This window comes from Ovis canadensis, chromosome 7 (genome assembly GCF_042477335.2).
Source record: "Ovis canadensis isolate MfBH-ARS-UI-01 breed Bighorn chromosome 7, ARS-UI_OviCan_v2, whole genome shotgun sequence".
Taxonomy (NCBI): domain Eukaryota; kingdom Metazoa; phylum Chordata; class Mammalia; order Artiodactyla; family Bovidae; genus Ovis; species Ovis canadensis.
Genome location: NC_091251.1, coordinates 57183456 through 57199425, shown reverse-complemented (window position 1 = coordinate 57199425; position 15970 = coordinate 57183456). Strand labels below are relative to the sequence as shown.

Below are 15970 nucleotides of genomic sequence, written 5' to 3'. Positions count from 1 at the left end.
AAACTATGAAATGGCCTAAGTGTAGAGAATTTGGTTCTTGAAGCATAGCATTTAGAGAAAGGATAATTTCTCTGATTTATGTGGTATCTGGGTTCATCACTCTGAATCAGCTCCCTTATGATTTAGAAGAAAAATGTATTTATTACTCAGTAAGAATATTTGATGTTTTATTTTTAAAACTTCCTAAGCCATTTCATTTACATTATATTTTCTTGGCAGTGCTCTTGTCTAGGTGAGATTTTCAACTTTTTAGCCACTAAACCTTTTATTTGGAGAGGTCGGTACGGGTCAGATCGCATGTGAAGTATTGTGTTCAGCTCTTTTTAATTTCTTTAACTATATTTGCTTATTTCTGGCTGTGCTGGGTCTCGTTGCTGAACATGGGCTTTCTCTCGTAGTGGCAAGTGGCGGCTACTCTCTAGTTGTGGTGTGTGAGCTTCTCATTGCAGTGGCTTCTCTTGTGCAGAGCACCAGCTTCAGTAGTTAGGGCTCAGTAGTGGTGGCACATGGCCTTAGTTGCCCCACTCTGTGTGTGTAATATTTCCAGACCAGGGGTTGAACCTGTGTTTCCTGCATTGGCAGGCAGATTCTCAACCACTGGACCACTAGGGAAGTCCTTGTGTTCAGTTCTGAGCATTGTGATTTAATAGGAATACTGAAGCACTAAAGTTGGTATAGAAGAGCATCATTCGTATGGTGAAAAACCAAGAAGCTATATGATTGAAAGGCAGAGGAATATTGAGCTAAAGAAAAATGAAAGTAAGGGGAGTGTGGGAGATTCCATTTTTGTCCAAATTTGTCATTCTGCTGTAGTAGCATTACACATCCACAGCCTTCCATTGCCTTACGATGACTAGAATGTGCTTGCCTACCCCTGACTTTGACCTCAGTCCTGGGACACAAATTGGCCAAATGGTGAATGTAAGTCACTAACTGGGTGTAAGTCAGTGACTTAAAAAGCACTTGCATGGTTGGTTCTGCCCTCTTCGGATCTGGTCATGGACCAGAGAACATGCCCTGTAGTTAATGCCTCCTTAGCCTGGACCACAGAATGAGCGTGTATAGAGCAGACCTGGGCCCAGCCTGAGTGACAAGCCAACCCAGCTGTACCAGCAACAGAGCTGTCCAGCTGAGCCCAGACTAACTTGATCAGCCAAAGCACAGTCATCCTCTAGACCAGTGAGCGGGAGAGTTACTCTTTCTTGTTGAAACCCACTGAGTTTTTTTTTTATTCATTTCACTTTTTTCCCCCACAGTATTTTAAGTATAATCTCTAAAATGTGTTTGTTTGTTAAATGTTTAGACTTTTAACTGAAAGCACTTTGTGTGCAAAACTATCTCTAATAACTACCAATTCCAAAGTGGTAGAGGAACTATTACATTGTTAATGATACAGAGAAAGTAATTGACCATAAAGCTTAATCTGCAATTCTTATCCTTCTCTGAACTTGTTAGAGTCTTAATTCTTATAATAAGTGATGCCAACCGTCTCTGCTGGTGACACAAGGATACTTCATATACTGTCATTGGCTTTGTCACCAAAGATGTATTCTTTGTATTTCATTCTATGCTTTCTTTACATCAGTAGTGTGATAGTCTTTCCTTCAAGTTGCTCAAATAACTGAAAATGTTAAGGTTATACTTTGTAAATTTCCTCTCCCTGAGCCATGGCCTGCGATACATTATCAAGTGCGCGGAGCCCAGGTGGCCGTCTCTAGGCAGGCAGCAGGCAGTTCAGTGAATTGCGTCAGAGAGTGGCTGAAAGAATGCCACGGGCTGGGGCTCTTCCACATGTGTTCCAGGTAACATTCTGAGACACTGACATCTCCTTGCTCCCGTGGCTGGGTGAAGAGGCCCTGCTGACCCCTTTGCAGCTTAGGCAGCCTGAGGCCTCATGCTTCTCTCTCTCCAGGCCTTATATCATCTTTTATTTATCTGTTTGGCTGTGTCTGGTCTTAGTCGTGGCGTGTAGGATCTTCAGTCTTCTTTGTAGCATGCCAGGATCTTTAGTGGGCAGCATGTGGGATCTAGTTCCCTAACCAGGGATTGAACCTTGGCCCTTCACATTGGGAATCTTAGCCCCTGGGCCACCAGAGAAGTCCGAGGCCTGTGTCATCCTCACATGTGAATTGGTCCTTATTTTCTTTATCTACTGCTGCCTTTAACATTTGGTGGTGGTTTTTATTTATATGATGTGTGTGTTTAGTGTCTTTTTTTTCAATGAATCTTACAGAGTTTTTTTTCATAGCCATGATGAGCAGGTTAGTACCTTATAAAGATGATTTGCATTGGGAAAAAGTAGTCTTTTTTAAAAATATCATTCAGCATAGTATCTTCCTTCATTTAGTTCTATAGGAATATTAATTGACCCATGACACCCAGTATTAATAATTTGCAAGGAGAAAAAAATTCCTGTCTTCAGCTTTATTGATGAGCCTGGCCTTCCTCAGGAACCTCGGCTGATCCTCTGCAGCTCCATGGCTGGGCCCCTGGCATTTACTGACCTGCGCTGTGCTCACGTCTCACCAAGGCGTCTCATCAGCACTGGGACCGCTTCTCCCAGTTCATCTTCTCCCTCTCCCCTGCTCTGCTAGGGAGAACCACCGTGTTCCCCTCGGGCTGGCTGCATGGCTCAGTTTCTGAGGGTATCGTTCACGTTGCAACACGTCTCATCGGTGTTATCAGAGGTTTTCCAACACTATTCCTGGAACAGATTTTAGCTCAGTTTCCCCAAACCACTTTTCTTATATGCAAAGAAGTTTGGAAATCTTCATGGTTCTTTCAAGGGATTAATCAAGCTTGAGGTTTTTTTTTTAAGAGACGGAGCTATCAGATTTTACCATCTTTTTCATTCTCAAGTTCTTGGCCAAACATTTACTTGAAAATTTTCATTTACAAAGATCTTCTTGAATGTTTCTATCTTGAGATTGAAGTGGCTTGTTTCAAATGGTAGGCTATTTTTCCATTTCTCAGGGGACTTTCTCCTTACATTCACCAAAACGATGATTTACAATATCCTAGACCTACCAGCATTTCTGGAGGACAGAAGATAGAGGGACAGCATCTTCAGAGTGGGGTACCTCTGTGGTCTCCCTCATCTCAGCTGAAGCACTTCCATCCTTCCTGTTGCTCGGGCCCAAAAGCTTGGAGTAATCCTGATTCTTCTGCTTCTTCGTTAAGTCACATCTAATCCAACTGCAAATGTTACCTCTAACTTCCATTTAAATCTCCATCCAGGTTCTTACGGGCTTGGTTTTGCTTTGAGAGCTGGTTTGGAGCAAGCATTTTAAGAAAAGATAAACCTGATGGTGGGTAAGATAAACCTGCAGCCATTCCAGGGCAGTATCAGATGTGGGAAGGTTCTAGTTAATTTTATGAAGTCAGTGAAGCAGTCATACAGAGTATTTTTTAAATTAATTTATTTTTAATCAAAGGATAATTGCTTTACAACATGCAAAGTATTAATAAGAGAAGCCTGAGAGCCCACACACACTGAATTAGGAACTTGTACCCCAGGTTCCTATAAGCACTACCTTACACCCTATGTGCCCAGTGGCAGCTCTGGCCAGTGAGTTTGGTGTGGTTTCTTGTGCAGCATTTTTGTGACAATAGTTGAGCTATAACAGGGCGTTTCAGGTATTTTTAATGTACCACATATGGAAAAAAAGAGTTGACTTTTGGTTCTTCAAAGAGCCTTCCTAGGCTTCTTAATAAGCAGGAGCTGGTAAAAGGTTTCTCAGCCTTGTTACTGTTGGCCTTTGGAGTTCTTTGTTGGGGCGGGAGGTGGGGGCTGTCTTGTGTATTGTAGGATGTTCAACAGCATCCCTGGCTTCTATTTACTAGAAGCCAGAAGTACCCCACCTACAGTGTGGCAACCAAAAATTTCTACAGGCATTGACAGGTGACCTCTGGGGGCAAAATCACCCCACTTGAGAATCACCAAATTAGAAGGCCAGATTTGGGTTTGGTTTGAGAAGGGACTTTCCCATAGTGACTGTTGTGATGAAATAAGCTCCTAAACTGGGAGTAATTGGAAGTGGACCCTATGTGGGAGTGGGATCTGCTTTTTCATTGCACAGGGGACTGGACCAGACAGCATTTAAGGGGCTTCCCAACGCTGACTCTCCACACTGATTGGAGGAGAGAATTTCATCATTTGCCACCATCTGCTCTGGGGCTTGTCAGCATAACATTGTTTCCTTGGCAGTCTGTTCAGCGCATGAATGTCCTTCAGGAGCATTTTCATAAATCTGAAATGGTATTTCATAGTGTTATATTTGTTTATATTCAGATTGCTTTCAGGACATTTTCTTTTTGATCTGGTTGGTATTAAGGGCTAGTGCTATGCCTATCTTATGGCTATATGAGATGGCGTTAAAAATGTCTTATTTTAATGTGGGAGAATGTTACTTGGTTAGTAATAAATGTACATCTATATTACAATAAACTAGGTGACAGAATTCTGTTACAGTTTTTAAAGCAAAAATGTAAAGTTAGATCCTTATTATAGGAAAAGCATCTTCAAAAGCATTAGTTGCGTATGGCAACCCACTCCAGTACTCTTGCCTGGAAAATCCCATGGACGAAGGAGCCTGGTAGGCTGCAGTCCATGGGGTCACTAAGAGTCGGGCACAACTGAGTGACTTCACTTTCACTTTTCACTTTCATGCGTTGGAGAAGGAAATGGCAACCCACTCCAGTGTTCTTGCCTGGAGAATCCCAGGGACGGCAGAGCCTGATGGGCTGCCGTCTATGAGGTCGCACAGAGTCAGACACGACTGAAGCGACTTAGCAGCAGCAGCAGCAGCAGTTGCGTTCTGGGGCCTGACTTGGGCTAGGTCACTGGAGATCTCTCCAGGATCTGGTGAGTTTCTGCAACCAGGAGGGAAAGAGGAGAGGCTGTCACTTTGCAGGACCCTGATGCCCCAGACCCTTCTGTTACTGGGGAAGAGAAATTAGGAGCCCTTTGGTAATCACATCTTGGCTCTGGGCGGCTGAGTTTGAGCCTTGGCTTTGGGAAGTCCTCCTCTGCCTGCTGTTGCCACCACCCAGCAGCAGCAGCCTGTGGCGCTCTCTAGCCTGGTTATAGACATTCTCTGAAGTTGGCAGGGGAAGCCAGGTAGCTGTTTCCATGCTGGCTGGACTCAGTATTAGAATCACTAGCTATATTAGGCTGTTGTCTGTAAGGACAGGAAAGTAGATACTGGGAATGCGGGAGAGAGGGACAAGCGTGAAAATGAAGATAGTTATGAGTTTGTGTGCTGGAACACTTAGGCTGTATTCAGCAAGGATTGATGAACCAAATAGTAAATGTAGCCTCTTAGGGATAACACTGAAACATTTTCTTTAGAAATAGGTTGGATTGAAACATTCTCTACCAAGAGAATGTGTAAAAGATTAATAGAAAAGGAAGTCCATTATCAAACTAGAAAGCTAAAAAAAAATAATAATAAAACTAGAAAGCTATAGTTTCACAAACAGATATGCAATACTTCTTAGGACTCTTCAGCTTTCTGATTGATGTTCCCAGATATTAGAAATTATGGAAGCTCTTTTTATTAATATGGATTATAAAAGCAGATAATTTTGATATTCTTATAGTTAACTTAGAAAAGTATTTTTTCTCTTTTTAAAAAATATTTTATTTAATGTGGCTGTACCAGGTCTTATTTGCAGCACTCAAGATCTTCAGTCTTCATTGTGGCATCAGAACCTTTAGTGGTGGCATGTGGGATCTAGTTCCCTGATCAGGGATTGAACCTGGGGCCCCCTGCATTGGGAGCGCATAGTCTTAGCCACTGGACCACCAGGAAAGTCTTGAATTTTTTTTTTAACTTTTAAGAGTATTAGAACAAAGCAATGGGAATTCCCTGGTGGTCCAGTGGTTAGTACTCTGAGCTTCCAATGCAGGGTTCCTGGATTGAGTCCCTAGTTGGGGAACTAAGATCCTGCATGCCATGTGGTAAGGCAAAAAAAAAAAAAAAAAGCTAAATTTTAGAATTAGATTCATTAATTCATTGAAGGACTTTTAGAATTTTGTATCTTTAGGAACATGACAAAGATAGTACCTTAGTGATAACTATTAACAAATCTTCATTTCTAATTGTAGTTATTTCCATTTACCAGAGAGAAGTATCAAAATAGTGTGTATATAGCTCTAGCTACGTGTATATGACAGAATCATTTTAGATATTCAGGTCTCAGTTTCTGTTATACCTCTAATCAATTAGGAAAAACAAATCCCATAATCTAAGCAGCACTTTGTAACAGTAAAGGCTTATGACCATAGAAGCCACCTAATAACAGAAACTCAGTTCAGTTCAGTCGCGTCCGACTCTTTGCGACCCCATGGACTGCAGTACACCAGGCCTCTTTGTCCATCACCAGCTCCCAGAGTTTACTCAAACTCATGTCCATTGAGTCAGTGATGCCATCCAACCATCTCATCCTCTGTCATCCCCTTCTCTTCCTGCCTTCAGTCTTTCCCAGCATCAGGGTCTTTTCCAGTGAGTCAGTTCTTCGCATCAGGTGGCCAAAGTATTGGAGTTTCAGCTTCAGCATCAGTCCTTCCAATGAATATTCAGGACTGATTTCCTTTAGGATTGACTGGTTGGATCTCCTTGCAGTCCAAGGGACTCTCAAGAGTCTTCTCCAACACCACAGTTCAAAAGCATCAATTCTTTGGTGCTCATCTTTCTTTATGGTCCAATTCTCACATCCATACATGACTACTGGAAAAACCATAGCTTTGACTAGATGGACCTTTGTTGGCAAAGTAATGTCTCTGTTTTTTAATATGCTATCTAGGTTGGTCATAACTTTCCTTCCAAGGAGCAAGCGTCTTTTACCTTCATGGCTGCAGTCACCATCTGCAGTGATTTTGGAGCCCCCCAACATAAAGTCTGCCATTGTTTCCACTGTTTCCCTGTCTGGCTCCAAAAATAAAGTCTGTCACTGTTTCTCCATCTATTTGCCATGAAGTGATGGGACCAGATGCCGTGATCTTAGTTTTCTGAATGTTGAGCTTTAAGCCAACTTTTTCACTCTCCTTTCACTCTCATCAAGAGGCTCTTCAGTTCTTCTTTGCTTTCTGCCGTAAGGGTGGTGTCATCTGCATATCTGAGCTTATTGATATTTCTCCCAGCAATCTTGATTCCAGCTTGTGCTTCATCCAGTCCAGCATTTTTCATGAGGTACCCTGCATATAAGTTAAGTAAGCACGGTGACAATATAAAACCTTGATGTACTCCTTTTCTGATTTGGAACTAGTGCTAGCTAAATAAATAAGCAGTCAAATAGGAATACACAGCATTTTAATAAATCTCTGAGAGATCCCGTTTAGGTATTATGTTAATCAAATATAGTAAACTGAAAAGATGGGCTTCTTTTCTGAAAAGGAAGTTCCTTGGGACTGTGTTTTGTTCTCTGGGATAGCCCTATTGCCTGGCCATGTGCTTAGTCTGACTCTCTGCGACCCCATGGACTGTAGCCCTCCAGGCTCTTCTGTTCATGGAATTCTCCAAGCAGGAATACTGGAGTGGGTTGCCATTCCTTCCTCCAGCGGGTCTTCCCAACCCAGGGATCGAACCCAGGTCTCCTGCATTGCAGGCAGATTCTTTACCATCTGAGTCACCAGGGAAGCCTGGCCCATAGTGGGTGCTAATAAATCTTTGTATGGATTAATAAAAGAGGAGGGAAGAAAGTAAATGTAAGAGTAATACCCCAGTGTCAGATGAAGAAGAAATCTACAGGAGTGAAGGAGTGCGTATTTAAAGGGCTCTGTTTGTTTATTTATTTTTGGCTGTGCTGGGTCTTTGTTGCTGTGCTCGGGCTTTCTCTAGTTGCAGCGAGATTGGGGGCTGCTCTTCCTGTGGTGCTCAGGCCTCTCGTTCTGGTGGCCACTCTTGTTCTGGAGCACAGGCTTTAGAGTGCACAGACTTCAGTAGCTGCAGCGCATGGACTTAGTTGCTCCACAGCATGTGGAATCTTCGTGGACCAGGGATCAAACCCATGTCCCCTGAGTTGGCAGGCAGGATCTTTACCATTGGACCACCAAGACAGTCTGAGAATACATTTTAAAACATAGTCAGGTACCCAGGAATCTTGGATATGTGTGATAATTGCTTGCTGCTTTGCTTCACTTTCCAACCTGTTAGTGCAACTCACTAAATTAAAGGTCCTGGCTTATATTCATCTTTGAATCTGGACACCATAGCACATAGTAATTGTCATTTATTGAAAAACGACGATTTGCAAAGCACTGTTCTTCCCTACACAACAGCCAAGGGCATTATTTGCATTTTGGAAATAAAGGACACAAGCTCAGAGGAGCTGGATCACGTGCCCGAACACTGAGGGGCCGGGATCCCAGCTGAGGGCTGTGCGGCTCTAGAGCCGTAGGCATCGTCCCTGGCCAGACTCTCTAGGTGCTCAGTAACTGTGTGTGGAGTGCAAAAACAGAGGAGGCATCAGGATGAAGTCATTAAGGGGATGGCTTTGAGCTAGGTGTTAAATAGAAGTAAGATTTGGGTGGGGTGAAAAGGGCAGGGTGGTGGCGAGGGGTAGAGGATTCAGGCGAAAGCGACAGTCAATTAAAAAAATGAGAACAGAGAGGCATAGACAGAGTATATGTAGGACTTCTGGTTTCCTACCAAATGGGATGTGTTTGAAGATGAGTAGGGGCTAGCAGTTTGGGTCTAGGTTGCAGAGGGCCTTGGATAAGATGCTTGGACTTTACTTTAGAGACAGAGTCAGTCCATCAGAGAGAATTTTTATCAGGAAAGAGCCTTGCATACAGAAATACCCACCCAGAATTTGGAAGAATGTTCAAGGCTAGTGATTCCTTGAGAATGCTTGTCTGAAACAGAGTAATGCTCTTTTAGATGAGAATGAACTAAAAAGTCCATAAGTAAGAGCATTTTCCAAGTATCTAAACTCTCAGACTTGACCCTAGGAGGATGAGTGGCTGGTTTCAATATTCATGGTCATGCATAGAGGAAAGAGCAAATACAGCTGTCAAACAAAAGATAATGCAGGAGGCTGCAAATAAGAAGAGTGTTTTGGAGTCTTAAGAATTGCAAGTTGGAAGACCCAGATTTGTAGTCCTACAAGAATGGGTAGTCTTGAAAGAAAGTTCCACGGAAGAAATAGAGTCGGCGCCTTACGAAGACAAAAGGCTATGAGGTTGTTAAAAGTTTCATGGTAAGAATTGTGATCGACATAACTCAGAAAATATTTGGCCTTAAGGAATCACATATTTTAGGGTAGTGGTCCATTAAGTGGGTAGACTCTCATGAGTTATTTTTAGGGTAAGTGTTTTAGAAGTGTCTTGAGTTTCTGGCAGGTTTATGACTTCATCAGGTAAAAATATCAGATTCCATCTCAGCTAAGCTATGCCTAAGTCACACTTCCTTAATGGCCTCCTGGCTCTATTTAGAGAGTTCTATTAGCAATACTGACTCCATTTTGATCTTCCTTTCACATAGCTGAACAGATGACACATTAGTGGTATCATTGCTTTCTCTTGACACTTGATTGACATGTAGGCTTTAGAAAAGCCTTAGAGTGTGAACATCTGTGTCTGTGAATCACAGTTTCTAGTCTGGTCTTTTCTGACATAAAATGAACTACTGGGTGTTTCCAGTTGTCTCAGCTCTATGCACTGTCACACAACCAGGCATCTATCTTCAGGGAAACTGCCCTTTCAAGGATCATCAGTGGGATTAGAATAAATCACTTTAGTTTAGTCTGCTATTGTTCCAGAGTTGTTGTTTTTTTTAAATCCCCCTTCTCCTATAAAGTATTTATCATTGTTTGCTGAAACGCTGTCACTAGATGTAACAGATTGCTTTCCTCCAACCTCAACAGTTATGTCTCTGTAATAATTTGCTTTTTGACTTCGTATAACTGAAATATGGGCGTTTTCTCACAATATGCTTTTCTCCCACTCAACATTATTTTCTTGAGACCATTATAGAACATGTAAGTATTCCATGGTGTGAATACACCACAGTTTATTCATTCTGGTAATGATGGACATTTTTTGTTATTACAAATGCTCAAAGGCTAGTGGTCTGTTGATTCAAAAACGAACTGCTGGGACTTCCCTGGTGGTCCAGTGGCTAAGAATCACTGCTTCTAATTCAGGGGGCCCAGGTTTTATTCCTGATCAAGGAATTAGATCCTTGCCACACTAAGACTCATTGCAGCCAAATAAGTAAGTTAAATTAAAAAAAAAACAGACTGATTGTTTCAGAATATTGCTTCAGAGTCAGCCCTCCATATCTTTGGGTTTTGCATTCAGATTTAACCAATGACAGATTAAAAATGTTCAGGAAAGGGAAATTCCGGAAAATTCCCCAAAGCAAAACTTGTATTTGCCTGACTTGGCAACTATTTACATAGAATTTACACTATGTTTACAACTGTTTTCATAACATTTGCATTACATTAGGTATTATAGGTAATCTAGAGATAATTTAAGGTAAACAGTGGGGGTGGAGGGTGTGTTGTGCATGGGTTGTATGTACGTTAGTCACTGAGTCGTATCCAATTCTTTGTGACCTTATGGTTGTGGTCCACCAGGCTACTCTGTCCATGGGATTCTCCAGGCAAGAATACTGGAGTGGGTTGTCATGCCCTTCTCCAAGGGATCTTCTTGACCTACAGATTGAGCCTGGGTCTCTCGCATTACACGAGGATTTTTTACCATTTGAGCCACCAGGGAGGCCAGTATATAGGTTAGGTGTAAATATTATGCCATTTTATATAAGGGACTTGAGCATCTGCCAAGCTTGGTATCTGTGGGGGTTCCTGGACCTTATCCTCCGCAGATGCCAAGGGAGAATTACCAATAGTGTGAAGGAGAACAGTCAGACTTGACTTTTTGCCAGGATAGCGGGTGTTAATGGTGGAAATGAGAAATCTGTGTGCCTTTTCTCTCCCCACGTTGAAGCTTTCAGAGTATGCAGAACTTGCTTTCTCTCTTTTTTTGGCCATGCCTCATGGCTTGTGGAATTTTAGTTCTCCAACAAGGGATCCAACCCCATCCCTCGGCAGTGAGAACAGAGAGTCCTCACCACTAGATGGCCAAGTCCTCACCACTAGATGTTCCTGAAACTTGCTCATTTTAGTAAAAAATCTCCAGGATGTAGGACACACACATACATGCATGCACACACACAGTGGTCCATAGAAAAACCTGTGTGTACTGATCGGATTCAGTTTCCATTGCTTAAGAAGAATCTTGGATGATTATTGCAATTTCTAATATTTTTATTCTCCCACTGGCCTTAAAAAAAGATCCAAGAAGCAATTCCACTTTAATGAGAAGACTTGTTTAAATCAAAGACACTTGTTTTAATTTAGAAAAGTTTCTTGGGGACCTCACTGGCTGTCCAATGGTAAAGACTCCTTCTGAGCTTCCAATGCAGGGGGCATGGATTCAATCCCTGGTCAGGGAACTAAGATCCCACACACCTTGCTGTGTGTGTGGCCAAAAAAAAAAAAAAGTTTCTTGATTAGTGTAGAAGGCCAACTTGGAAAAGCTGATTATATATCAGAGTAATTTTATTTTGTTCCTAAGAGAAACTCCTGGAAAGCCAGATCCAGGTTGACTTTTTGTTTCACCGGTTCACATTCTAGGTGAGAAGCTCCTGCAGAGCTGGCCCCTGGTTCAGAAATGCTGCTTTCAGAATTACTGTTCAAGCAAATGTTGTGTCAGGGTCCTCCATCAGTTGTGGGTGAACCCTCACAGTAGTGTGGTGCACCCCAAGAGCCAGCATCCAGGGACGTGTTCAGTGGACTTTGGGGTCTGCTGACCTGCGACTGGGCACTAACGGTTGCCTGTCTTCCAGCTTTCATGACGCTGGTGATCACACTGCTGCACGTGTTCTGGGGCATCGTGTTTTTCGATGGCTGTGAGAAAAAGAAGTGGTACACCCTTCTTGTAGTTCTTCTCTCCCATCTGCTGGTGTCAGCCCTGGTGAGTATTGCTACTCTGCTCAAACTGGGTTTTGGAGCTTTAAGTCCACACATCTGAAGTGATAGATTCCACTCTAAGTGAAATACACTCTTGCGGCATAATGAGGAAATTCAGAAAAAGTCATTTAAAAGAATGAATGAATGATAGATATATCATCCAAGTCTTACTATAGAAAGATAACTATTAATTTGTTGGCTGATCTCATAAACTATTTCTTTTTGGTACGTGTCTTTCTTTTAATTAAGTTAATCAAACCTGAAATAGTCTTGCTTTATGCTTATGGAACACATTTTAAGCAATTTTTACATTATTATGGATCCTTTTAATATTTACATTTTAATAGCTTTTTATATCATTACATAAAATTATAGTTTGCTTAACTGATCGATCATTTGTTTTTCTACTTTTGATTATTAGAAAGCTGTTTTGAATTGAACATCATTGTATATGAAACTTTTTCAATACGTTGTTCAGATTCTAAGGAATGGAGTTATGAAGTCAAATGGAATATTTTTAAATATTTTAAGATGTTAAAGCCCTTGATGCAGATTGCTAAAATTCTCTCCAAAAGGGTTGTACTATTGTTACTCATTCTGATTAATATCAAGAGTGCCTGGGACTTCCCTGGCCGTCCAGTGGTGAAGACTCCAAGTTTCCAATGCAGGAGGCTCAGGTTTGATTCCTGGTTAGGGAACTAAGAGCCCACCAACATGCCATATGGCCAAAAAAAATGTGAAACCCCTTCCCAAAGAGTACCCATCTTAATCCCTCCTCACTGGTATTAAAATGCCAGTTTTCAAAAGAAAGTTGAAAAGGATACTTGACTAGGTGTATTTTTAAAGCACTGTTTAATGCTTTGGTCTAACTTTAATCATAACTTGTCATATACTTATATCAGAATGATCCCAGCCATTGCCTCGTCTAGACCTTCATCATTTCTCACCTAAAGTATTGAAAAGTTCTTTCTGATGGTGTGCTGCTTCATGTTTCTCTCCTCTCCATCCATTTAGAGTTCATGTCAAGTTTTCTTATACTGGACTCTGCTCTCTCACCCATCTAAAGAATAATCTTCTTGCCTTCCCTACCTAAAACATTTCAGTCATACTAAAGTTACCCTTAATATGATACTAAAGTTACCCTTAATATGATGGCAGCTGCTGCTGCTAAGTCACTTCAGTTGTGTCTGACTCTATGTGACCCCACAGATGGCAGCCCACCAGGCCCCTCCATCCCTGGGATTCTCTAGGCAAGAATACTGGAGTGGGTTGCCATTTCCTTCTTCAATGCATGCATGCATGCTAAGTCACCTCAGTTGTATCCGACTCTGTGTGACCCCATAGACGGCAGCCCACCAGGCTCCTCTGTCCATGGGATTCTCTAGGCAAGAATACTGGAGTGGGTTGCCATGTCCTTCTCCAATGACGGCAGCAGCTGCTGCTAAGTCACTTCAGTCGTGTCCGACTCTGTGCGACCCCATAGACAGCAGCCCACCAGGCTCCTATGTCCCTGGGATTCTCCAGGCAAGAACAGTGGAGTGGATTGCCATTTCCTTCTCCAATGCATGAAAGTGAAAAGTGAAAGTGAAGTCACTCAGTTGTGTCCGACTCTTCACGACCCCATGTGCTGGCAGCCCACCAGGCTACTCCATCCATGGGATTTTCCAGGCAAGAGTACTGGAGTGGGTTGCCATTTCCTTCTCCAATGATGGCAATTATGTAAAGTCAAATCTTCATGGAAAAATAATTGGAGAGAGAATGCATTAAAGTATTAACAGTTTTCATCTCTGGATGGGTTCTTTTATTCTTTATGGTTTTCAGCACGTTCCAAAGTTTCTACTGTATATACTTTAATAATCAGAAAGGAAATTGCAAGAAAAAGCCAATGTCCTTCTTATGGATCCAGTCCACCATTCATTCATTCAACAAATAGTGAGTGCCTTCTGTGTTTCAGGCACTGTTCCAGGTGAGCAAAACAATTTACAGAAAAAAACCAAGACTCTGCCTTTACCATCTAGTGGAGAGAAAGGGACAATAAGCAACAGACATAATAAAACAAAATATGTTAGAAATTGATTGGTGCTGTGGGAAAAAAGGGAAAGCAGAGTGGGTTCAAAGGGTTCAAGGGACTTCCCTGGTGGTCTTCCCTGGTGGGAAGACTCTATACTCCCATTGTAGGGTACTTGGATTCGATTCCTGGTCAGAGAACTAGATCTCACATGATGCAACTAAGACCCACTACAGCCAAAGTAAATAATTTAAAAAAAAGATTCTAGATTGTAGGGGCTGGGGATGTTGAATTTTCAAACTAGGTAGTTAAAAGTAGGCTTCATTGTGAAGGTGACATTCAAGCGAAGAAGTGAAGTTGGTGATGTAGCTGTCTGGAGAAGGAACATGACAGACTAAACAGCTAGTGGCAAAGTCCTAAGACTAAAGAGCATGCTTGGCATGTTTATGGAAGCGAGAGTGGCCAGAACCATGAGCCAGGGGAAGTTAGTAGGAGATACTGTCACGGATTTTAAATTGGAAATGGAAGTAGCGGTTGGAGATGAGAACCATATCTAGCTAATGCAAGGCTTGGGCTTTTACCCTTAGTGAAATGGATTCATTGTGGGGTGTTGAGTACAGGGACTTGATTTGAATCACGTTTTAAAAGACTCACTTTGACTGCTGTTTTCAGAGTAGACTGTAACAGGGGAAGAAATTAAATCATCAAGAGAAGGATGGGGACACCTTGGGTGAGATAGCAATGGAGACGATGAGAAATGTTCAGACTCAGGACATGTTTCTGATAGTAGAGCTAACAGCTGTTTCCTGACAGACTGGCTAAGGCAAGGGAGAGGAAGAGGAGCCAAGGACATCTTCAAAATTTTGAGCCTGGGCAACCCAAAGGATGGAGTTGCCATCAGCTGGGATGGAGAAGCTTGTGAGGGGAAAGCAGTAGACCTCTTTGGGCCTGGTACCTTGGAGGTGCCTCTTGGACATCCAAGTGGAGATGTCAGTTGGGTATTTGGATGAAAAAGTCTGGAGTTCGGGAGAGAAATCCAAGCTTTAAAAGGTCATTACAGGGAGTGAATCTAAGCAGATGAGAGAAGAGGCCAGAGGACTAAGCCCTGGGGCATTCCAACCTTGAGGTTGGGGCAGGAGCCAGAAGCCAGCCACGGAGACTGAGAAGGAGCAAGTTAGTGATGCAGGAAGAGAGCCAGGAGTCAGGTGTCCTGAAGCTAAGTGTATTAAGGAAGAGAGAGTGATGAGTTGTGGCAGAGGCCAGTGGAATAAAACCCAGACTTCTTTGTTTGACATAAGCCTCTTACTGAATCTTACTGGTGCTAAACTTACCTCTTGCTGCTCCGCATAGTTCATATCATACGCTCTATCTAAACTGACCAGTGTGGCTCGCAGGTCATTCATGCTGTTATATCTGCAGTGATGGGTCTCCCCCGTAACCTAGGTCAGTTTGGAAAACTGTTCATTTTGTGTGAGGCCTTCCTGGAAAAGGGGCACATTTCTGAAAGCACTATCCTAGCCCTTTTTTACAGCTGTGTTGTAACCCTTCTCCCTGGCCAGCATTATTTTATTTGATACAGCTTTTACATCTACTTCTCCAATTAGGGTTTGATCATCAAGGATGGGATCTTATCTTGTCAATCTTTGTATCCTGAATCCCTGGCACATAGGAGATGGCAGTAACTATTGTTGAATATTGAAGAGTTTGTATTATTCTCTCTGATGATTGAAAAGAACCCAGGAAATTTGAAAGATCACATACCAAAATGTTAACAATAGTTGTCTCTGAATGACAGATTTCAGAAAATGTGTACGTTTTATGAATATAGCACATGTACAGTAAAGTATATAAATCAGAAGTGTACACCTTTTTTTTTTTTCCTAATCTTTGGGCTTCACTGAGCAGCATGTGGGATCTTATTTCCCCAACCATGGATCAAACCCACGCCCCCTGCATTGGAAGCGCAGAGTCTTAACCACTAGA

General features: G+C 42.2%; 1 protein-coding gene across 3 annotated transcripts in view; it reads left to right on the top strand.

Moving 5' to 3' along the window:
• The window catches only part of APH1B (aph-1 homolog B, gamma-secretase subunit), a 45740-nt gene that overhangs the window by 17862 nt on the left and 11908 nt on the right, over window positions 1-15970 (top strand). For all 3 annotated transcript variants that reach the window (XM_069596253.1, XM_069596254.1, XM_069596255.1), the window contains exon 5: window positions 11856-11983. In XM_069596253.1, the coding sequence (XP_069452354.1) occupies window positions 11856-11983 (128 nt within the window). The remainder of the gene's footprint in view (window positions 1-11855; window positions 11984-15970) is intronic.